At 45.1% G+C, this 23619-nt stretch overlaps 1 protein-coding gene across 4 annotated transcripts in view; it reads left to right on the top strand.

The window, feature by feature from the left end:
* The first annotated feature begins 10931 nt into the window (after positions 1-10931).
* Positions 10932-23619, top strand: part of LOC137431888 (ADP-ribosylation factor-like protein 5B) — a 43706-nt gene continuing 31018 nt past the window's right edge. For all 4 annotated transcript variants that reach the window (XM_078782620.1, XM_068123709.2, XM_068123707.2 and 1 more), the window contains exons 1-2: positions 10932-11447; positions 19320-19380. In XM_078782620.1, the coding sequence (XP_078638746.1) occupies positions 11402-11447; positions 19320-19380 (107 nt within the window). In that variant the 5' untranslated portion in view covers positions 10932-11401. The remainder of the gene's footprint in view (positions 11448-19319; positions 19381-23619) is intronic.

Below are 23619 nucleotides of genomic sequence, written 5' to 3'. Positions count from 1 at the left end.
AATTGCCCTGGGACCTTCACCACCGAACAAGTGGCCTGGGACCCCCTACCACCCAATACTTGCCTTGGGGCCTCCACTACCCAATACATGACCCGGGACCTCGACCACCCAACACTTGCCCTGGGGCCTCCACCACCCAATACATGACCTGGGACCTCTACCACCCAACACTTGCCCTGGAATCTCCACCACCCAATACATGCCCCGGGACCACTACCACCCAACACGTGCCCTGGGACCATTACCACCCAACACTTGCCCTGGGGCCTCCACCACCCAACACTTGCCCTGGGGCCTCAATCACCCAACACGTGCCCTGGGACCATTACCACCCAACACTTGCCCTGGGGCCTCCACCACCCAATACATGCCCCGGGACCTCTACCACCCAACACTTGCCCTGGGGCTTCTACCATCCAACACTTGCCCTGGGGCCTCGACCACACAACACTTGCCCTGGGGCCTCCACCACCCAACACTTGCCCTGGGGCCTCCACCACCCAACACTTGCCCTGGGGCCTCCACCACCCAACACTTGCCCTGGGGCCTCCACCACCCAACACTTGCCCTGGGGCCTCCACCACCCAACACTTGCCCTGGGGCCTCCACCACCCAACACTTGCCCTGGGGCCTCCACCACCCAACACTTGCCCTGGGGCCTCCACCACCCAACACTTGCCCTGGGGCCCCCACCACCCAACACTTGCCCTGGGGCCTCAATCACCCAAGACGTGCCCCGGGACCATTACCACCCAACACTTTCCCTGGGGCCTCAATCACCCAACACGTGCCCCGGGACCTCTACCACCCAACACTTGCCCTGGGGCCTCCACCACCCAATACATGCCCTGGGACCTCTACCACCCAACACGTGCCATAGAGCCTCCAACATCCAAGGGCTCATCCAGGATTATTGTCATGATATCTATATACTAAATAGCCAAACTGTGGTTTTTGATTGGATGTTTGGACGGATGGACGGACAGACTATGTATTAGCAAATCAGAGGCCATAGCACGTGGAGAGTTGTATAAGTCAAACCATAGTTCAAGTTATTTTGATGAACCATTGAATACACACAGAGCCTCTGTTGGGCGCCCACAGAGTCAGCAGCCGCTGGGGACCACCCACAAAGAGGGCCCTCCCACATCAGCTAAATCATCTTGAAAGTCCAGTTGTGCATCATAGACGTTTCTAATAACACAATCCTGCATATCAAATCGCTTCACTGACGGGTTTAATCGAAGACTTCATGTTGCACTTCACAACCACAACATGGTATACCTGTCTGTAAATCTCAAAGAGGATGAAAAATACAATAAAACACACGAAAACCGGTCCTTTCGTGGCAGAGCTGTTGTTGTTGTTGTTGTTGTTATTGTGCTCCTTCTTTGTCCGTTACGCTTTATTCTAAAATCTTAAATGGTTCCTGTCACCACATTAAACATCTTCATCCAATTCAGAAAGATAGACGGAATTTTAAAATAGAAACCTGTATCTTTATCTTTAAACACACATTGATTTTTTTTCCAAGTAATAATCGATCATCAGGGGAACAAATCTATAAGAGACTTGGTCTCCTTTTGTCTATAAGAGACTCGGTCTCCTTTTGTCTATAAGAGACTCGGTCTCCTTTTGTCTATAAGAGACTTGGGCTCCTTTTGTCTATAACAAACTTGGTCTCCTTTTGTCTATAAGAGACTTGGTCCCCTTTTGTCTAAAAGAGACTTGGTCCCCTTTTGTCTATAAGAGACTTGGTCTCCTTTTGCCTATAAGAGACTTGGTCTCCTTTTGTCTATAACAAACTTGGTCTCCTTTTGTCTATAAGAGACTTGGTCTCCTTTTGTCTATAAGAGACTTGGTCTCCTTTTGTCTATAAGAGACTTGGTCCCCTTTTGTCTATAAGAGACTTGGTCCCCTTTTGTCTATAAGAGACTTGGTCTCCTTTTGTCTATAAGAGACTTGGTCTCCTTTTGTCTATAAGAGACTTGGTCTCCTTTTGTCTATAAGAGACTCGGTCTCCTTTTGTTTATAAGAGACTCGGTCTCCTTTTGTCTATAAGAGACTTGGTCTCCTTTTGTCTATAAGTGACTTGGCCTCCTTTTGTCTATAAGAGACTTGGTCTCATTTTGTCTATGAGAGACTTGGTCTCCTTTTGTCTATGAGAGACTTGGTCCCCTTTTGTCTATAAGAGACTTGGTCTCCTTTTGTCTATAATAGACTTGGTCCCCTTTTGTCTATAAGAGACTTGGTCTCCTTTTGTCTATAAGTGACTTGGTCTCCTTTTGTTTATAAGAGACTTGGTCTCGTTTTGTCTATGAGAGACTTGGTCTCCTTTTGTCTATAATAGAATTGGACCCCTTTTGTCTATAACAGACTTTGTCTCCTTTTGTCTACAAGAGACTTGGTCTCCTTTTTTCTATAAGAGACTTGGTCTCCTTTTGTCTATAAGGGACTTGGTCTCCTTTTGTCTATAAGAGACTTGGTCTCCTTTTGTCTATAAGAGACTTGTTCTCCTTTTGTCCAAAAGAGACTTGGTCTCCTTTTGTCTATAAGAGACTTGGTCCCCTTTTGTCTATATGAGACTTGGTCTCCTTTTGTCTATAAGAGACTTGGTCTCCTTTTGTCTACAAGAGACTTGGGCTCCTTTGGTCTATAAGAGACTTGGTCTCCTTTTGTCTATAAGAGACTTGGTCTCCTTTTGTCTACAAGAGACTTGATCTCCTTTTGTCTACAAGAGACTTGGTCTCCTTTTGTCTTCGAGAGACTTGGTCTCCTTTTGTCTATAAGAGACTTGGTCTCCTTTTGTCTATAAGAGACTTGGTCTCCTTTTGTCTATAAGAGACTTGGTCTCCTTTTATCTATAACAGACTTGGTCTCCTTTTGTCTATGAGAGACTTGGTCTCCTTTTGTCTATAAGAGACTTGGTCCCCTTTTGTCTATAACAGACTTGGTCTACTTTTGTCTATAAGAGACTTGGTCCCCTTTTGTCTATAACAGACTTGGTCTACTTTTGTCTATAAGAGACTTGGTCCCCTTTTGTCTATGAGAGACTTGGTCTCCTTTTGTCTATAAGAGACTTGGTCCCCTTTTGTCTATAAGAGACTTGGTCTCCTTTTGTCTATAAGAGACTTGGTCTCCTTTTGTGTATAAGAGACTCGGTCTCCTTTTGTCAATAAGAGACTTGGTCTCCTTTTGTCTATAAGTGACTTGGTCTCCTTTTGTCTATAAGAGACTTGGACTCATTTTGTCTATGAGAGACTTGGTCTCCTTTTGTCTATGAGAGACTTGGGCCCCTTTTGTCTATAACAAACTTGGTCTCCTTTTGTCTATAAGAGACTTGGTCCCCTTTTGTCTATAACAGACTTTGCCTCCTTTTGTCTACAAGAGACTTGGTCACCTTTTTTCTCTAAGAGACTTGGTCTCCTTTTGTCTATAAGAGACTTGGTCTCCTTTTGTCTATAAGAGACTTGGTCTCCTTTTGTCTATAAGAGACTTGTTCTCCTTTTGTCCAAAAGAGACTTGGTCTCCTTTTGTCTATAAGAGACTTGGTCCCTTTTTGTCTATACGAGACTTGGTCTCCTTTTGTCTATAAGAGACTTGGTCTCCTTTTGTCTACAAGAGACTTGGTCTCCTTTGGTCTATAAGAGACTTGGTCTCCTTTTGTCTATAAGAGACTTGGTCTCCTTTTGTCTACAAGAGACTTGATCTCCTTTTGTCTACAAGAGACTTGGTCTCCTTTTGTCTTCGAGAGACTTGGTCTCCTTTTGTCTATAAGAGACTTGGTCTCCCTTTGTCTATAAGAGACTTGGTCTCCTTTTGTCTATAAGAGACTTGGTCTCCTTTTGTCTATAACAGACTTGGTCTCCTTTTGTCTATGAGAGACTTGGTCTCCTTTTGTCTATAAGAGACTTGGGTCCCCTTTTGTCTATAACAGACTTGGGCTACTTTTGTCTATAAGAGACTTGGTCCCCTTTTGTCTATGAGAGACTTGGTCTCCTTTTGTCTATAAGAGACTTGGGCCCCTTTTGTCTATAAGAGACTTGGTCTCCTTTTGTCTATAAGAGACTTGGTCTCCTTTTGTCTATAAGAGACTCGGTCTCCTTTTGTCTATAGGAGACTTGGGCTCCTTTTGTCGACAAGTGACTTGGTCTCCTTTTGTCTATAAGAGACTTGGTCTCATTTTGTCGATGAGAGACTTGGTCTCCTTTTGTCTATGAGAGACTTGGTCCCCTTTTGTCTATAAGAGACTTGGTCTCCTTTTGTCTATAATAGACTTGGTCTCCTTTTGTCTATAACAGACTTTGCCTCCTTTTGTCTACGAGAGACTTGGTCACCTTTTTTCTATTAGAGACTTGGTCTCCTTTTGTCTATAAGAGACTTGGTCTCCTTTTGTCTATAACAGACTTGGTCTCCTTTTGTCTATAAGAGACTCGGTCTCCTTTTGTCTATAAGAGACTTGGTCTCCTTTTGTCTATAAGTGACTTGGTCTCCTTTTGTTTATAAGAGACTTGGGCTCGTTTTGTCTATGAGAGACTTGGTCTCCTTTTGTCTATAAGAGATTTGGTCTCCTTTTGTCTATAACAGACTTGGTCTCCTTTTGTCTATGAGAGACTTGGTCTCCTTTTGTCTATAAGAGACTTGGTCCCCTTTTGTCTATAACAGACTTGGTCTACTTTTGTCTATAAGAGACTTGGTCCCCTTTTGTCTATGAGAGACTTGGTCTCCTTTTGTCTATAAGAGACTTGGTCCCCTTTTGTCTATAAGAGACTTGGTCTCCTTTTGTCTATAAGAGACTTGGTCTCCTTTTGTCTATAAGAGACTCGGTCTCCTTTTGTCTATAAGAGACTTGGTCTCCTTTTGTCTATAAGTGACTTGGTCTCCTTTTGTCTATAAGAGACTTGGTCTCATTTTGTCTATGAGAGACTTGGTCTCCTTTTGTCTATAAGAGACTTGGTCCCCTTTTGTCTATAAGAGACTTGGTCTCCTTTTGTCTATAATAGACTTTGCCTCCTTTTGTCTATGAGAGACTTGGTCCCCTTTTGTCTATAAGAGACTTGGTCTCCTTTTGTCTATAACAGACTTGGTCTACTTTTGTCTATAACAGACTTTGCCTCCTTTTGTCTATGAGAGACTTGGTCTCCTTTTGTCTATAACAGACTTGGTCTCCTTTTGTCTATGAGAGACTTGGTCTCCTTTTGTCTATAAGAGACTTGGGCCCCTTTTGTCGATAACAGACTTTGCCTCCTTTTGTCTATAAGAGACTTGGTCTCCTTTTGTCTATAACAGACTTGGTCTCCTTTTGTCTATGAGAGACTTGGTCTCCTTTTGTCTATAATAGACTTGGTCCCCTTTTGTCTATAACAGACTTTGCCTCCTTTTGTCTATAAGAGACTTGGTCTTCTTTTGTCTATAACAGACTTGGTCTCCTTTTGTCTATGAGAGACTTGGTCTCCTTTTGTCTATAAGAGACTTGGTCCCCTTTTGTCTATAACAGACTTGGTCTACTTTTGTCTATAAGAGACTTGGTCCCCTTTTGTCTATGAGAGACTTGGTCTCCTTTTGTCTATAAGAGACTTGGTCCCCTTTTGTCTATAAGAGACTTGGTCTCCTTTTGTCTATAAGAGACTTGGTCTCCTTTTGTCTATAAGAGACTCGGTCTCCTTTTGTCTATAAGAGACTTGGTCTCCTTTTGTCTATAAGTGACTTGGTCTCCTTTTGTCTATAAGAGACATGGTCTCATTTTGTCTATGAGAGACTTGGTCTCCTTTTGTCTATAAGTGACTTGGTCTCCTTTTGTCTATAAGAGACTTGGTCTCCTTTTGTCTATAAGAGACTTGGTCTCATTTTGTCTATGAGAGACTTGGTCTCCTTTTGTCTATGAGAGACTTGGTCCCCTTTTGTCTATAAGAGACTTGGTCTCCTTTTGTCTATAATAGACTTTGCCTCCTTTTGTCTATGAGAGACTTGGTCCCCTTTTGTCTATAAGAGACTTGGTCTCCTTTTGTCTATAATAGACTTGGTCCCCTTTTGTCTATAACAGACTTTGCCTCCTTTTGTCTATGAGAGACTTGGTCTCCTTTTGTCTATAAGAGACTTGGGCCCCTTTTGTCTATAAGAGACTTGGTCTCCTTTTGTGTATAATAGACTTTGCCTCCTTTTGTCTATGAGAGACTTGGTCTCCTTTTGTCTATAAGAGACTTGGTCTCCTTTTGTCTATAATAGACTTGGTCTCCTTTTGTCTATAACAGACTTTGCCTCCTTTTGTCTACAAGAGACTCGGTCTCCTTTTGTCTATAAGAGACTCGGTCTCCTTTTGTCTATGAGAGACTTGGTCCCCTTTTGTCTATAAGAGACTTGGTCTCCTTTTGTCTATAATAGACTTGGTGTCCTTTTGTCTATAACAGACTTTGCCTCCTTTTGTCTACAAGAGACTTGGTCTCCTTTTGTCTACAAGAGACTTGGTCTCCTTTTGTGTATAAGAGACTTTGCCTCCTTTTGTCTACAAGAGACTTGGTCTCCTTTTGTCTACAAGAGACTTGGTCTCCTTTTGTCTATAATAGACTTGGTCTCCTTTTGTCTATAATAGACTTGGTCTCCTTTTGTCTATAATAGACTTGGTCTCCTTTTGTCTATAATAGACTGGGTCTCCTTTTGTCTATAATAGACTTGGTCCCCTTTTGTCTATAACAGACTTTGCCTCCTTTTGTCTACAAGAGACTTGGTCTCCTTTTGTGTATAAGAGACTTGGGTCCCCTTTTGTCTATAATAGACTTGGTCTCCTTTTGTCTATAATAGACTGGGTCTCCTTTTGTCTATAATAGACTTGGTCCCCTTTTGTCTATAACAGACTTTGCCTCCTTTTGTCTACAAGAGACTTGGTCTCCTTTTGTGTATAAGAGACTTTGTCTCCTTTTGTCTATGAGAGACTTGGTCTTCATGGCAGATAGTGAGACCCAAAAGCTTGGGTGACAGAACTTCTTGGAGAGGATTGTTGAGAAAGTAGATGGGAGGGTTGTCCAGTCGATCTTTTTGGAGAGACATTGTAAGAGTGTGAGATTTGTCAGGATTGAAAGACATGTTCCACTTGTTTGCCCAGTCTGTGATTTTGTCCAGGTCTGCAGAGAGTGAGGAGGCTGCAGACTGCCGATCTGAGGGATGAAGAATGGACCGACAGAGAGTGGAGTCATCAGCAAAGAGATAGAGAGGATTTTCGAGAGAGTCAGAGAGATCATTGATGAAGACCAGAAAAAGCATTGGCCCAGAACACTGCCTTGGGGAACTCCAGCCAGAACAGGAAGGGGAGATGAGAGAAACCCATTCAGGGCCACACGTTGACTACGACCAGAGAGGAAGTCCGCCAGCCATGCGTGGAGATTCCCATGAACTTGAATATGATTTTTGTTTTTTGATCGGTCACATGGTCTGGCTATGAAAAAGATAACAAAACTGATGATGTCATAGGTCACGTGACCAGGCGGCTAAATTAGATTTCATGAAAACTTTTAAACTGCATTTCCGCCTGAATTTTTTGATCGAGTTGAAACTTGGACCACTTATCGTGCCACTTGACTTGATGTATATCCTCTGGATGACGTCATAGGTCATGTGGCATTGCGGCCATATTGGATTTCATGAAAAACGTCTAAAATGCATCTCCTTCATTTTTCGGATCAACTCAGTTCAAACTTTGCTAATCAGGTCCGGGCTGCCGTTGTCAAGGACGTTGTTGCACACTTGTCCAATCAGAACGGGGCGTCTTGGTCCCCGGGGCAGCACTGCTCGCAGTTTGGATTTCTTCTTGCTTCTTCCATACCTTTTCCAGTAACATCCCGACATCCTTTTTCGTTTTTAAAAATGTTTTTATTACTTGTTAAAAAGCTTTTAAACGACCTCAAAGTAAATCGAATGAAATTTATTTTTTAATCATTTACATCTACAACATCTACAACAGCTTAACCACCACCGCACCCGCTCCCCCTCAAACCACCTGCCCCCCCTTATCCTGCCAACCCCTGTCTCAGTTCTCCCCAGTCTCCCCTACTGACCTCTCTGAACTCCTCATAGGAATGAAAACTGCCACCTGCACTCTTGACCCCATCCCCTCCAGCTTTGTCAAGGCCTCCCTTCCTGCTCTCTCTCCACTTATCATTGCAACAATAAACTCCTCCCTGTCTACAGGCATCATCCCACCATCCCTCAAAATTGCTGCTGTTACCCCCATTCTAAAAAAACCTGGACTAAACCCTGACACCCTAAACAACTTCAGACCCATCTCCAACCTACCCTTTCTGTCAAAAGTTTTGGAACGCGCTGTAGCCACTCAACTCAAACATCACCTCTCTGCCAATAACCTGTATGAAACATTCCAATCCGGATTCCGCTCCAACCACAGTACTGAAACTGCTCTCCTCAAAATCACCAACGACCTTCTCCTCTCCTCTGACGCTGGCAACCTCAACATTCTCGTCCTCCTCGACCTCAGCGCTGCTTTTGACACCATCGATCACACCATCCTCCTCACCCGACTTGTATCCACCTTTAACATTACCGGCACTGCCCTCTCTTGGATTAAATCATACCTCTCTGACAGATGCCAGTTCATCTCCATCAATAACTGCAAATCCCCCACTGCTCCCCTCCCCCAAGGTGTCCCCCAAGGTTCAGTTCTTGGCCCCCTCCTCTTCATCCTGTACCTGTCCCCCCTCGGTCACTTAATCCGCCGTCATGGTCTCCAATTCCACTGCTTCACCGATGACATCCAGCTTTTCATCTCCACCAAGTCCGTCTCCACCGCCACCCACTCTATCCTGACAAACTGCATCACTGAAATAAAATCCTGGCTTCAAATCAACTTCCTCAAACTTAACTGTGATAAATCTGAAATAATCATCATTGGCCCATAAACGCTCACCAAGTCCACCCATAACTTTGCCCTCAACATCGACGGTTTCCCAGTGTCCACCTCCCCTCACATCTGGAATCTTGGCATCATCTTTGACCAAACCCTCTCCTTCGACAAATACACTAAACAGATCACAAAGACAGCCTTCTTTCATCTGAAAAACATCGCCCGTCTCCGTCCATCCCTCTCCTCCACGGCTGCAGAAACCCTCATCCACGCCTTCATCACCTCCCATCTGGACTACTGCAACAGCCTCCTCTATGGTTCACCCTCAACAATCACCAATAAACTCCAATACATTCAGAACTCCGCTGCCCGTCTACTCACCCATTCCCGGATCCGTGACCACATCACCCCCGTCCTTTATAAGCTTCACTGGCTCCCCATCCCCCAGAGAATCCAGTACAAAATCCTCCTCTTGACCTACAAAGCCCTCCATAACCTGACCCCATCCTACTTGACTGACCTCCTCTCCAGACACACTCCCACCCGCAACCTCCGCTCTGCTGGTACCAACCTCCTGACCCTCCCCCCCCCATCCGGACCAAATTTAGATCCTGGGGGGACAGGGCCTTCTCCATCGCTGCTCCCACCCTCTGGAACTCACTACCTCACACCATCAGAGACTCCTCCTCACTCACCACATTCAAAACATCACTCAAGACCCACCTGTTCAACACTGCATTCAACATTTAACCCACAGCATTTAACCCCTGACTATCTCTTCTCCTTCTCCTTCCTTTTGCTTTGATTATTTACCTATTTTTTTTTTTTCACTTGTATTTTGTACTCTGTCAAAGCGTCTTTAGGCTTCTTGAAAAGCGCTATATAAAATAAATGTATTATTATTATTATTTACTCGATTTATGTCATTTCCACCATGTGGCGGAAGTACCTTTATGACGTCAGTCAGCGTCATCTTCATTCTTAACATACTCGGTATTAGGCCCACATAAGTTATCCTGGCAAATAATGAACAGCGATTGACATTGGACTTAGTTCATTCTTGGCCGCATATCACACTCTGGTTGACCCACACTGCTGTGCTATCTAGTTTGGTTACAATCGGGCCAGGTATAGCCGAGATATGACAATACATTGCCCATGATGGTGGAAAGACAGGTACAAGCAAAGACAGAGACAGACAGAGCTGGTCATTCTCCGGAACCGAGGGATGAATCGATCTTCGCCTGAAGATCTGTCACCATATTATTACTTATTAGCCCTCCAATAGAAAGGGCCCCCCACTTGAGGTTTGCAGCCCCCCACATGAGGTTTGCAGGGGGCCCCCCACTTGAGGTTTGCAGCCCCCCCCACCCACAAGAGGTTTGCTGGGGGCACCCCACATACCCAGGGGAGGCTCTGATAGCAACTGCAGCTTATTTTGAAAATGATACGCGCACTCGTCTCCAGTCTGTCTAGCCTGGGTTCGAATCCCGACCCGGCTATAAACTGTCATCCCGGTGTTTCACAGGGTAAAGGGTGAATGTGTGTACTGTCCCTCGGAAGGACGTCAAATGTGAAATGGGCCTCCCCTCCGCCAGTATTCATTGGTGGACGTTAAAAATCCCACGGTGTCCTTGGCAAAGAGTAGGCGAGCTATCGCCGGCACCCTGAGCAAATTCAAAATCCCCACCGTAATTTTAGTCGAACGGCAGGCCTGGCCAGCCGGGTCGTGAAAGACTTGAGCCAGCGTCCCACCGTCAACTTCACAAGAGCGTGGGAATAATTTTGTATAAAAAGAAGAAGAAGAAGAGGTGTATGGAGCACCTTGATGGGTGACGAGACGAGATGGTTTAATCGACCTCGCATGTTGTTTACATTATACGTACGCTATACTTGAGACGTCACCAACTCGTGACGTGTTGCATATTCTGTCATTTCTAACATTCGACGTTAGATAATTATTTTGGTTTTAACAAAAACATTACTAACGCACGTAGAAGCATTTTTATATGTTTGAATTCGACAAAATTCATCAAACTAAGAAAAAGAGAACATAGGCGGAAACACTTCCTCGAGCCGTAAACCGGAAGCACTTTTTCGAGACGTGACCCGGAAGTAGTGCCGTGTCAACCGGCGAGCGTCTCTGAGAGCTTTTGTTTCATTTAGAGAAGGGTAACTATGAGGGGGAACAGAGCGGCCGAAATGGGGGATTAGGCCCTGAAGAGGAAGACGTTGTACGAGCTGTTGGGAAGATCTGAAGTGGGTGGTCGAGGGTCGTGCAGGAGTGGGAATGGAGGTGTTAATGGGGGGGACGGAGCAGGTAAAGTGTGTGTGAAGAGTCCGAGAGGTCTTGGCGAACACACAGATCGACGTGTCACGTCCGAGTACGACTACGAGAGACCATTAGCATTACCATTACCGACAGGTGTCGGGTCCAGTGGACAAACGATCGACGTGTCACATCCGAGTACGAGAGACCATTACCATTACCGACAGGTGTCGGGTCCAGTGGACAAACGATCGACAGGAGGAATTCTGCCGCTTCGAGCCATGGGCGTTCTCTTTGCCAAACTTTGGCGCCTTTTCAATAACGAAGGTGAGTTTCGAAGGGTCTTGGGCGTGCAGGTGTATCCCCGGAGAGACCTGGACACCATTCATTGTTTCTCTCCGGGCACCTCGATGATCCGTGACGACCCCAGGTGCGCTCGTCTTGGTTCTGTAACGTTTTGCGGTTTCGAGAAACTTTTCTCAAATCGGGCCGAAAGGTAAATGTTCAAATGATTCAACATTTCAGGATAATTAAATTAGGGAGAAGAGAAGAACTGCTTACCTGGTGCTGTCCATCTGGGTAGAAAAGAAGAACTGCTTACCTGGTGCTGTCCATCTGGGTAGAAAAGAAGGACTGCTTAACTGTTTGCTTACCTGGGGCTATCCATCTAGGTAGAAAAGAAGAACTTCGTTGTTTGCTTACCTGGTGCTGTCCATCGAGGTATACAAGAAGGACTGCTTAACTGTTTGCTTACCTGGGGCTGTCCATCTAGGTAGAAAAGAAGAACTGCGTTGTTTGCTTACCTGGGGCTGTCCATACAAACAACAAAACAACAGGCATTTTAAGGCCATTTTCCCTGCTAGAGCGGGGGTTAGCCTTGCGGTCCCCATGACAATCTTCTCCATTTTGCCCTATTTTCTGCATCTCTCCTTGTTAACCCCCTTGCCCGCATTTCTTCTTCCACCATCTTTAGCCAAGTCTTTCTCGGTCTTCCCCGTCCTCTACTTCCTTCTACATTCATTTCCATCACTCTTCTCAACCAGTCACTTTCATCCTTCCTCAACACATGACCAAACCATCTCAACCTGTTCCTCTTCACAGCATCAATCACAGGCTCTATTCCCATCATCTTTCGCAATTCATCATTTGTCTTCCTCTCAACGATACTCAGCACATCCGTCGAACCATTCGCATTTCCACCCTTTCCAACCTTCATTGCTGCTCTACGTTCATTACCCATGTCTCGCTCCCATAAATCATAACACTTCTCACACATGCAGCATACACCTTTCCCTTCAGCTTCAACGACACTCCCCTCATCATCAGCACGCCACTCAGTTCCCGAAACTTCTTCCATGCACATCTCACTCGAGCAACCGTTGCCGAGTCTGATCCACCTTCTCCATTCAGCATGTCTCCGAGGTAGCAAAATGTTTTCACACCTTCAGCTTCACACCGTCTCCAAGATCCAACTCAAAATTTCCTCCATCTGCAGCTCCCTCTGTGCACACCTTACACTTCAATGTAGCTGCCACACTGGTTAATGACCCTCTCAGACCACTACATTTTTGATGAACCCACTCAGCGCACATTGTACATTGAATGGAGTTCACTCCGACACCCTTCCTACACACAGCACAGGGCCACTTCCCAGTTCTTTCCACCTCACCACATGCTTTACCACTTGCCATCACCTTCATCTTTCCAATATTCACCTTCAGACCTTTTGTCTCCATACATTCCTTCCACGTGTTCATCTTTTCCTTCAGTCCATCCATACTTTCGCAATCAACACCAGATCATCTGCATACAACAACTCCCACGGTAAACCCTGCTTTACGTTCTGAGCCAGCACCTCCATCACAGCTACAAATAGTCGTGGACTTAGTACCGACCCCTGATGCACTCCCACCTTCACCTCAAACTCGCCACTGTTCCCGTCCTTCCTCCTTACAGCTGTGCGCGCTCTTTTGTACATTGCCATCACTACTCTGATCAACCATTCCTCCACTCCTAACTTCCTGTATGGCTGTCCATATAGGTATAAAAGAAGAACTGCTTAACTGTTTGCTTACCTGGGGCTATCCATCTAGGTATAAAAGAAGAACTGCTTAACTGTTTGCTTACCTGGGGCTGTCCATCTAGGTATAAAAGAAGAACTGTGTTGTTTGCTTACCTGGGGCTGTCCATCTAGGTAGAAAAGAAGAACTGCATTGTTTGCTTACCTGGGGCTGTCCATCTAGGTATAAAAGAAGAACTGTGTTGTTTGCTTACCTGGGGCTGTCCATGTAGGTATAAAAGAAGAACTGTGCTGTTTGCTTACCTGGTGCTGTCCATCTAGGTATAAAAGAAGAACTGCATTCTTTGCTTACCTTGGGCTGTCCATGTAGGTATAAAAGAAGAACTGTGTTGTTTGCTTACCTGGGGCTGTCCATATAGGTATAAAAGAAGAACTGCTTAACTGTTTGCTTACCTGGGGCTGTCCATATAGGTATAAAAGAAGAACTGCATTCTTTGCTTACCTTGGGCTGTCCATGTAGGTATAAAAGAAGAACTGCGTTGTTTGCTTACCTGGGGCTGTCCATATAGGTATAAAAGAAGAACTGCGTTGTTTGCTTACCTGGGGCTGTCCATCTAGGTAGAAAAGAAGAACTGAGTTGTTTGCTTACCTGGGGCTGTCCATCTAGGTATAAAAGAAGAACTGCGTTGTTTGCTTACCTGGGGGCTGTCCAGCTAGGTATAAAAGAACTGCGTTGTTTGCTTACCTGGGGCTGTCCATCAAGGTATAAAAGAAGAACTGTGTTGTTTGCTTACCTGGGGGCTGTCCAGCTAGGTATAAAAGAAGAACTACGTTGTTTGCTTACCTGGGGCTGTCCATCTAGGTATAAAAGAAGAACTGTGTTGTTTGCTTACCTGGTGCTGACCATCTAGGTATACAAGAAGGACTGCTTAACTGTTTGCTTACCTGGGGCTGTCCATCTAGGTAGAAAAGAAGAACTGCATTGTTTGCTTACCTGGGACTGTCCATCTAGGTATAAAAGAAGAACTGCATTGTTTGCTTACCTGGGGCTGTCCATCTAGGTATAAAAGAAGAACTGCGTTGTTTGCTTACCTGGTGCTGTCCATATAGGTATAAAAGAAGAACTGCGTTGTTTGCTTACCTGGGACTGTCCATATAGGTATAAAAGAAGAACTGTGTTGTTTGCTTACCTGGGGCTGTCCATGTAGGTAGAAAAGAAGAACTGCGTTGTTTGCTTACCTGGGGCTGTCCATCTAGGTATAAAAGAAGAACTGCGTTGTTTGCTTACCTGGTGCTGTCCATATAGGTATAAAAGAAGAACTGCGTTGTTTGCTTACCTGGGGCTGTCCATCTAGGTAGAAAAGAAGAACTGCGTTGTTTGCTTACCTGGGGCTGTCCATGTAGGTAGAAAAGAAGAACTGCTTAACCCTTTTGCTTACCATCGTTCCGCCACGTCATGGAGATCATTAATAAAAACAGTAAATTATGTACGACCCCGTACACCACCTTGCGGTAAACCACTCATCACTGCACCTGGACTGTTCCCAATCTTTCCCCCAAAATTACTCCCATCCATAATATGTAAATGATTTTTCCAATTCCAAGAAAATATTATCTATATAATAATAGCATAAGGACTCGACTTTGTCATCCCTTTTACGCCGCACCCAGTGACCCGATGCCCACGGCACTAATGGATTTACGATCTACGAACCGCGCTCTTTGTTTATCACGTACAGCCATACTCGAAAAATCTGAATTCGCTGACGTTGGGGCCCAAAAGCATCCGATTAACTGCCGATACGACGCCATCTTACAACGCCATCGTATTGGCGTCTGCTGGGCGAAGGCGAAGCGAGCCATCCGCTGATTGGACAGTTGAGTGGTGTGAACATGGGTGGTGTGAACCAAATGGTCTTTTTATTCCCTTGAACATTTTAAATTAGGATATATAAGGAAACGTCTTTATCGTCATTTTAATAAAGTTAAATGGAGTGACGTTGCGATACTCGGGGTGCGTTGCATAAATCCCCGTAACTCAGAGAGGTGTAGCAGGTGGCGAGATGTAAGGAAGCTTAAAGATAACGAGCTGAAAACAGACGAACGATGTCAATCTCTTTCTACACCGAACGGAAATAAAAGTATGAGAGCGGGAAGGCATGGCCTGAGCACTTCGAGCAGAGAGGACTGATTGGACTTAACTTAAAAACTTAAACTTTTAAACTTTTAAACTTTAACTTTAAACTTTAACTTTAACTTTAAACTTAAACTTTTAAACTTCAACTTAACTTTTAAAAAAAACTTAAAGAGAAAAAATTGGAGCTTAACGGAAGAAGAAGATCCCATGAGCGCTCCCCTATGCCATCCATAATGGTACACTCTATCCATACACCACATCCTCCCTTCCGTGGATGTTCCACGGGTTTCGGCTAGTCTATATAATAATAGCGTAAGGACTCGACTTTGTTATCCCTTTTACGCCGCACCCAGTGACCCGATGCCCACGGCACTAATGGATTTACGATCTACGAACCGCGCTCTTTGTTTATCACGTACAGCCATACTCGAAAAATCTGAATTAGCCGACGTTGGGGCCCAAAAGCATCCGATTAACTGCCGATACGACGCCATCTTACGACGCCATCGTATTGGCGTCTGCTGGGCGAAGGCGAAGCAAGCCGTCCGCTGATTAGACAGTCGAAGGCGCCAGCAAGCCGTCCACTGAGTGGACAATCCCAGAGCGGTGCTATGCCGATTCCTATTACGAATCCATTCATTTTTCAAAAGTATATCGTAGCGTTGTCATTTAAGTAGATTGCAATAAATACGTTGTTCATATACGCACTCTTCATTCTCATCTTTCTTCCTAACTCTTACTCGGACAAGCAAATCCCCTATGCCATCCATAATGGTACACTCTATCCATACACCACATCCTCCCTTCCGTGGATGTTCCACGGGTTTCGGCTAGTTTATACAATAAACGAACAAACAAAGAAATGTCATGTGATGCTCTCATGATGTGATGCTCTCATGATGTGAGCCTCATGATGTGATGCTCTCATGATGTAAGGCTCTCATGTTGTGATGCTCATGATGTAAGGCTCTCATGATGTAAGGCTCATGATGTGATGCTCTCATGATGTAAGGCTCTCATGATATGATGCTCATGATGTAAGGCTCTCATGATGTGAGGCTCTCATGATGTAAGGCTCATGATGTGCTGCTCTCATGATGTGAGGCTCTCATGATGTGAGGCTCTCATGATGTGATGCTCTCATGATGCAAGGCTCTCATGATGTAAGGCTCTCATGATGTGATGCTCTCATGATGTGATGCTCTCGTGATGTAAGGCTCTCGTGATGTGATGCTCTCATGATGTGAGGCTCTCATGATATGATGCTCATGATGTAAGGCTCTCATGATGTAAGGCTCTCATGATGTTATGCTCATGATGTGATGCTCTCGTGATGTAAGGCTCTCGTGATGTGATGCTCTCGTGATGTAAGGCTCTCGTGATGTAAGGCTCATGATGTAATGCTCTCATGATGTGATGCTCTCGGGATGTGATGCTATCACGATGTGATGCTCTCACGATGTAATGCTCTCATGATGTAATGCTCTCATGATGTGATGCTCTCATGACGTGATGCTCTCATGACGTGATGCTCTCATGATGTAATGGTCTCATGATGTTATGCTCTAGTGATGTAAGGCTCTAGTGATGTGATGCTCTCATGATGTAAGGCTCTCGTGATGTAAGGCTCTCGTGATGTAAGGCTCATGATGTAAGGCTGTCATGATGTAAGGCTCTCATGATGTAATGCTCTCATGATGTGACGCTCATGATGTAAAGCTCTCATGATGTGATGCTCTCATGATGTGATGCTCTCATGATGTGATGCTCTCATGATGTTAGGCTCTCATGATGTGATGCTCTCATGATGTAAGGCTCTCATGATGTTAGGCTCTCATGATGTAAGGCTCATGATGTGATGCTCTCATGATGTAAGGCTCTCTTGATGTGATGCTCTCATGATGTGATGCTCTCATGATGTAATGCTCTCATGATGTAAGGCTCTCAATATGTGATGCTCTCATGATGTGATGCTCTCATGATGTGATGCTCTCATGATGTTAGGCTCTCATGATGTAAGGCTCTCATGATGTGATGCTCTCATGATGTAAGGCTCTCATGATGTAAGGCTCTCATGATGTAAGGCTCTCATGATGTGATGCTCATGATGTAAGGCTCTCATGATGTTAGGCTCTCATGATGTGATGCTCTCATGATGTAATGCTCTCATGATGTAAGGCTCTCATGATGTGATGCTCTCATGATGTAAGGCTCTCATGATGTAATGCTCTCATGATGTGATGCTCTCATGATGTAATGCTCTCATGATGTGATGCTCTCATGATGTAAGGCTCTCATGATGTAAGGCTCTCATGATGTAAGGCTCTCATGATGTAAGGCTCTCATGATGTTAGGCTCTCATGATGTTAGCCTCTCATGATGTGATGCTCTCATGATGTAAGGCTCTCATGATGTGATGCTCTCATGATGTAAGGCTCTCATGATGTGATGCTCTCATGATGTAAGGCTCTCATGATGTGATGCTCTCATGATGTAATGCTCTCATGATGTGATGCTCTCATGATGTAAGGCTCTCATGATGTAATGGTCTCATGATGTAATGCTCTCGTGATGTTATGCTCTAGTGATGTAAGGCTCTCGTGATGTGATGCTCTCATGATGTAAGGCTCTTGTGATGTAAGGCTCTCGTGATGTAAGGCTCATGATGTAAGGCTGTCATGATGTAAGGCTCTCATGATGTAATGCTCTCATGATGTGACGCTCATGATGTAAAGCTCTCATGATGTGATGCTCTCATGATGTGATGCTCTCATGATGTGATGCTCTCATGATGTAAGGCTCTCATGATGTTAGGCTCTCATGATGTAAGGCTCATGATGTGATGCTCTCATGATGTAAGGCTCTCTTGATGTGATGCTCTCATGATGTGATGCTCTCATGATGTAATGCTCTCATGATGTAAGGCTCTCATGATGTAATGCTCTCATGATGTGATGCGCTCATGATGTTAGGCTCTCATGATGTAAGGCTCTCATGATGTGATGCTCTCATGATGTAAGGCTCTCATGATGTAAGGCTCTCATGATGTAAGGCTCTCATGATGTAAGGCTCTCATGATGTTAGGCTCTCATGATGTGATGCTCTCATGATGTAATGCTCTCATGATGCAAGGCTCTCATGATGTGATGCTCTCATGATGTAAGGCTCTCATGATGTAATGCTCTCATGATGTAATGCTCTCATGATGTGATTTTCTCATGATGTAATGCTCTCATGATGTGATGCTCTCATGATGTAAGGCTCTCATGATGTAAGGCTCTCCTGATGTGATGCTCTCATGATGTAAGGCTCTCATGATGTAAGGCTCTCATGATGTAAGGCTCTCATGATGTGATGCTCTCATGATGTAAGGCTCTCATGATGTTAGGCTCTCATGATGTGATGCTCTCATGATGTAAGGCTCATGATGTGATGCTCTCATGATGTAAGGCTCTCATGATGTGATGCTCTCATGATGTAAGGCTCTCATGATGTGATGCTCATGATGTAATGCTCTCATGATGTGATGCTCTCATGATGTAATGCTCTCATGATGTGATGCTCTCATGATGTAAGGCTCTCATGATGTGATGCTCTCATGATGTAAGGCTCTCATGATGTAAGGCTCTCATGATGTGATGCTCTCATGGTGTAAAGCTCTCATGATGTGATGCTCTCATGATGTGATGCTCTCATGATGTAATGCTCTCATGATGTAATGCTCTCATGAAGTGATGCTCTCATGATGTAAGGCTCTCATGATGTAATGCTCTCATGATGTAAGGCTCTCATGATGTGATGCTCTCATGATGTTAGGCTCTCATGATGTGATGCTCTCATGATGTGATGCTCTCATGATGTAAGGCTCTCATGATGTAAGGCTCTCATGATGCGATGCTCTCATGATGTGATGCTCTCATGATGTAATGCTCTCATGATGTAAGGCTCTCATGATGTAAGGCTCTCATGATGTAAGGCATGTTGTGTCCAGTGTGCACTTGTTACTGTGTGTTTATAACTTTGTTTTTCTTTTTCTCCACAGAACACAAGGTTATCATTGTGGGTTTGGACAACGCAGGCAAAACGACGATACTTTATCAGTTGTAAGTTTCCCATATAAACTGCTGTTCAATTAACATTCCTTTTGAAATGACAATTTGTTATATTAGTCATGTTAGTATCACCCACACCCTATTAGAGCGGCAGGAAGGGTTATGTTATCATCACCCACACACACCCACACCCTATTAGAGCGGCAGGAAGGGCTATGTTATCATCACCCACACACACCCACACCCACTCCCACACCCTATTAGAGCGGCAGGAAGGGTTATGTTATTATTACCCACCCACACCCACACCCTATTAGAGCAGCAGGAAGGGCTATGTTATCATCACCCACACACATCCACACCCACTCCCACACCCTATTAGAGCAGCAGGAAAGCTTTTGTTATTATCACCCACACACACCCACACCCTATTAGAGCAGCAGGAAGGGTTATGTTATCATCACCCACACACACCCACACCCTATTAGAGCGGCAGGAAGGGCTATGTTATCATCACCCACACACACCCACACCCACTCCCACACCCTATTAGAGCGGCAGGAAGGGTTATGTTATTATTACCCACCCACACCCACACCCTATTAGAGCGGCAGGAAGGGTTATGTTATTATCACCCACACCCACTCCCACACCCTATTAGAGCGGCAGGAAGGGTTATGTTATTATTACCCACCCACACCCACACCCTATTAGAGCAGCAGGAAGGGTTATGTTATCATCACCCACACACACCCACACCCACTCCCACACCCTATTAGAGCGGCAGGAAGGGTTATGTTATTATTACCCACCCACACCCACACCCTATTAGAGCGGCAGGAAGGGCTATGTTATCATCACCCACACACACCCACACCCACTCCCACACCCTATTAGAGCGGCAGGAAGGGTTATGTTATTATTACCCACCCACACCCACACCCTATTAGAGCAGCAGGAAGGGCTATGTTATCATCACCCACACACATCCACACCCACTCCCACACCCTATTAGAGCAGCAGGAAGGGTTTTGTTATCATCACCCACACACATCCACACCCACTCCCACACCCTATTAGAGCAGCAGGAAGGGTTATGTTATTATTACCCACCCACACCCACACCCTATTAGAGCAGCAGGAAGGGCTATGTTATCATCACCCACACACATCCACACCCACACCCACACCCTATTAGAGCAGCAGGAAGGGTTATGTTATTATTACCCACCCACACCCACACCCTATTAGAGCAGCAGGAAGGGCTATGTTATCATCACCCACACACATCCACACCCACTCCCACACCCTATTAGAGCAGCAGGAAGGGCTATGTTATCATCACCCACACACACCCACACCCACTTCCACACCCTATTAGAGCAGAAGGAAGGGTTATGTTATTATCACCCACACACTCCCACACCCACTCCCACACCCTATTAGAGCAGCAGGAAGGGTTATGTTATCACCCACACACACCCACTCCCACACCCTATTAGAGCAGCAGGAAGGGTTATGTTATTATCACCCACACACTCCCACACCCACTCCCACACCCTATTAGAGCAGCACGAAGGGTTATGTTATCACCCACACACACCCACTCCCACACCCTATTAGAGCAGCAGGAAGTGTTATGTTATTATCACCCACACACTCCCACACCCACTCCCACACCCTATTAGAGCAGCAGGAAGGGTTATGTTATCACCCACACACACCCACTCCCACACCCTATTAGAGCAGCAGGAAGGGTTATGTTATCACCCACACACACCCACACCCACTTCCACACCCTATTAGAGCAGCAGGAAGGGTCATGTAATTATCACCCACACACACTCCCTATTGGAGCGGCAGGAAGGGTTATGTTATCACCCACACACACCCACTCCCACACCCTATTAGAGCAGCAGGAAGGGTTATGTTATCACCCGCACACACCCACTCCCACACCCTATTAGAGCAGCAGGAAGGGTTATGTTATTATCACACACACACACTCCCACACCCTATTAGAGCAGCAGGAAGGGTTATGTTATTATCACCCACACACACCCACACCCACTTCCACACCCTATTAGAGCAGCAGGAAGGGTTATGTTATCACCCACACACACCCACTCCCACACCCTATTAGAGCAGCAGGAAGGGTCATGTAATTATCACCCACACACACTCCCTATTGGAGCGGCAGGAAGGGTTATGTTATCACCCACACACACCCACTCCCACACCCTATTAGAGCAGCAGGAAGGGTTATGTTATTATCACCCACACCCACACCCACACACACCCACTCCCACACCCTATTAGAGCAGCAGGAAGGGTTATGTTATTATCACCCACACCCACACACACCCACTCCCACACCCTATTGGAGCGGCAGGAAGGGTTATGTTATTATCACCCACACCCACACACACCCACTCTCACACCCTATTGGAGCGGCAGGAAGGGTTATGTTATTATCACCCACACCCACTCCCACACCCTATTAGAGCGGCAGGAAGGGTTATGTTATTATCACCCACACCCACACACACCCACTCCCACACCCTATTGGAGCGGCAGGAAGGGTTATGTTATTATCACCCACACCCACACACACCCACTCCCACACCCTATTGGAGCGGCAGGAAGGGTTATGTTATTATCACCCACACCCACTCCCACACCCTATTAGAGCGGCAGGAAGGGTTATGTTATTATCACCCACACCCACTCCCACACCCTATTAGAGCAGCAGGAAGGGTTATGTTATTATCACCCACACCCACTCCCACACCCTATTAGAGCGGCAGGAAGGGTTATGTTATTATCACCCACACCCACTCCCACACCCTATTAGAGCGGCAGGAAGGGTTATGTTATTATCACCCACACCCACTCCCACACCCTATTAGAGCAGCAGGAAGGGTTATGTTATTATCACCCACACCCACTCCCACACCCTATTAGAGCGGCAGGAAGGGTTATGTTATTATCACCCACACCCACACACACCCACTCCCACACCCTTTAGAGCAGCAGGAAGGGTGAGTTAATTGTAGTAGAATAGAGAATTCAACATAGGAGAGAGAGGAAGTTGTAACATTGTAAATGGCACTATGAATACCATCTCGGTAAGTTGTGGTGTATATAAGTATATGGTTGGTATGGTGGGAGCAATTACCTTTTTCCCTTATTATTAGTATTATTATTATTGTATTTTTTAACGTGTCAGATTGAGTGGTGTATATGACGCTGTATAAACGGTAAACTTCCGGGAATTATTTTTCTATGACTTTTAAAGGTAAAAGGGGTATTAATGGGGCTTGAGGGTCTTAAGGGTCTTCGAGGTCTTAAAGGGTCTTATGGATCTTTGGGGTCCTTGACGTCTTGAAGGGTTTTACAGGTCTTATGGGTTTAAAGGGCCTTGCAGGTCTTAAAGGGTTTAAGGGAATTGTGGGTTTTAAAGGCCTTCAGGGTTCCTAAAGGGTATAAAATGTCTTACAGGTATTTGTGGTTTAAAGGGTCTTTGGTGTCTTAAGGGGCCTTAGGGGTCTTAAAGGGTTTTGTGGTCTCAAGGGTCTTGGGGTTCCTAAAGGTATTGTGGGGGGCGAGGGGGAGCGGGGGGAGGGGGGGGGCTTAAAGGGTCTTCAAAGGACCCTTTAAAGACCCTTCAAAGGACCCTTTGTCTAAGCGGTCTCAACAGTTTGAATGGTCAAGAGGTACATTGCAATAGTGCGTAATCAATAGACGTCTGTGTTGGGGTCTTTAAACGCTGAGGGGGTGGATGAAAACACCCTTTGGACAATCCCTGGTTCGGACTTGATCTGTGTGCCAAATGTGATGGTTGTTGGCCCAGTGGTCTTTGCAAAAAAAAAATGCGAACAGACATAGACAGCCGAACTAATTTTATTTATTAGAAGATATCTGCTTGCGTACAATTTACGTCAAGAAGTTTTACAGGGTTATCTCCGTTAAATTATCAAACATGCGTAACATGTCATTTTACACAAACACATGAAAGTTTAACCATCATACTTGGTCCTCAATGTTGTTTAACGATATGTAAGCAGGATGAGGTTGCAGGGAATGTTTATTACCTTCGCAAAAGCGGAAGGTTATGTTTTGATCGCTGTGTATTTATTTGTATGTCTGTGTGTGTGTATGTTAATCGCATAACTCAAAAAGTATTCAACCGAATTGCATGAAATTTGGTGGGATGATTGGTTATTATACGGGACACATTTGATTAGATTTTGGGAAACAGATTTGCTCAAATTCTGACTATTTTTAACT

The sequence above is a fragment of the Myxine glutinosa genome, chromosome 7 (assembly GCF_964187855.1).
Source record: "Myxine glutinosa chromosome 7, kmMyxGlut1.1, whole genome shotgun sequence".
Classification (NCBI taxonomy): Eukaryota; Metazoa; Chordata; class Myxini; order Myxiniformes; family Myxinidae; genus Myxine; species Myxine glutinosa.
The sequence above is the reverse complement of the archived record's forward strand: the minus strand, read 5'-3'. Positions and strand labels throughout refer to the sequence as shown.